The following is a 1,334-nucleotide window of genomic DNA, read 5'->3' on the forward strand; positions in this document are numbered from 1 at the left end:
TTTAATGGAGCTTCCCAAACAATTAAGCAAAAGCTACTACCTGGTTCATAAATAAGAAGGAAAAGATTACAGAATCACTAATCTGCAAAACATCTGATAACCAACCTGCTTCTTAACCCTGGCAGCTGTGTTTGGAGACTCCAGCTTCTCCTTGAGCATCATCGACAGGTCAGGCTCCTCATCTCTCACCTTCCACAAGGCTTGACTGACCCTCAGAGCTGAATGCAGTTCTGGTTCTCCATACACACCTTCTGCACTCTCTGGCAGCGGAGTCGGAATGATGGGATGGTCGTTCTTCTTCCCTCTTTTGCCATGGATGGTCAGAGCACCACTGGACTGTGCAGCAATGTTCCTAATTTCCTGGCTAAGACTTGGAGCTATGGGGATATTCCTCATCTCTCTGTTTTCCAGAACAGGTTTCTCTTTGGGGTTCTTCCTACGTGCACCACTAGGATCCAGTCCATCGCTAGGTTTTACGTAGATGTGCCGTTCACCCCCAACTACTTTCTTCTGCATTTCTTGAATGATGAAATTACCTGCTTTATCGTTTTCTTCTATATTAAACTCCCTAATTATACGACAGATCCTGAAAGTATCAAACAAGGATAAATTACTGTTTTCTCATTGATATATGGATAGTCCTAAATATCAAATATGTATTTCCTATCCATGAGAAAATATATCCATTCTTGCAAGACTGATGGAGTATATAAGACTCAAAACAAGACTTCTATACTGTTCAAACCCTGAAAAAGACTGAGCTTGATGATTAAATGATAGAGCCAATAGAGTGTCAACTAATTAACACAAAGTCAGCAGCATGTATGGGGAATAATATTCTAATGATAATTCTAAAAGTATGCTAACACAACCGAACTTCTCCAAGAACCCCAGTAGAAATTATGCAAACAAATTAGCACACACTAGTTAAATATCTCCACATAAATACAAACACAATACAAAACTATCCACAGTAAAGAATAAAAGTTATGGTCTGGGTGCAGATAAACATTTCATCAAACAATGACACCAGTTTTATTGTCTAAGGAGATCTAGTCTCTTTCCAAATGGCAAGACGTTCTGTTTCTTACTGTCTGTTTCATTTCACACAGTCGTGGTTTATAATTAAAAATTAACATGATAAAGTTTGATCAGTATAAAAGCTCTAACCAACTTCTAAAGAAACCAGTATTGCTATTATGACATCCTACTCATTTTCAGTTGATCAACTGCCACTATCTGAAGAAAATAAACTTATAACCACCAAATAATCACAAAGGCAAAGCAACAGGAGAATTGTCTCGACCTGAGGAGAATAAACTTATAATCTTATC

General features: G+C 38.0%; 1 protein-coding gene across 1 annotated transcript in view; it reads right to left on the reverse strand.

The window, feature by feature from the left end:
- The window catches only part of LOC119592734, a 3,482-nt gene that overhangs the window by 1,767 nt on the left and 381 nt on the right, over nucleotides 1-1,334 (reverse strand). The window contains exon 2 of the mRNA XM_037941669.1: nucleotides 106-586. Within this exon, the coding sequence (XP_037797597.1) occupies nucleotides 106-516 (411 nt within the window). The 5' untranslated portion in view covers nucleotides 517-586. The remainder of the gene's footprint in view (nucleotides 1-105; nucleotides 587-1,334) is intronic.

The sequence above is a fragment of the Penaeus monodon genome, chromosome 30 (genome assembly GCF_015228065.2).
Source record: "Penaeus monodon isolate SGIC_2016 chromosome 30, NSTDA_Pmon_1, whole genome shotgun sequence".
Classification (NCBI taxonomy): Eukaryota; Metazoa; Arthropoda; class Malacostraca; order Decapoda; family Penaeidae; genus Penaeus; species Penaeus monodon.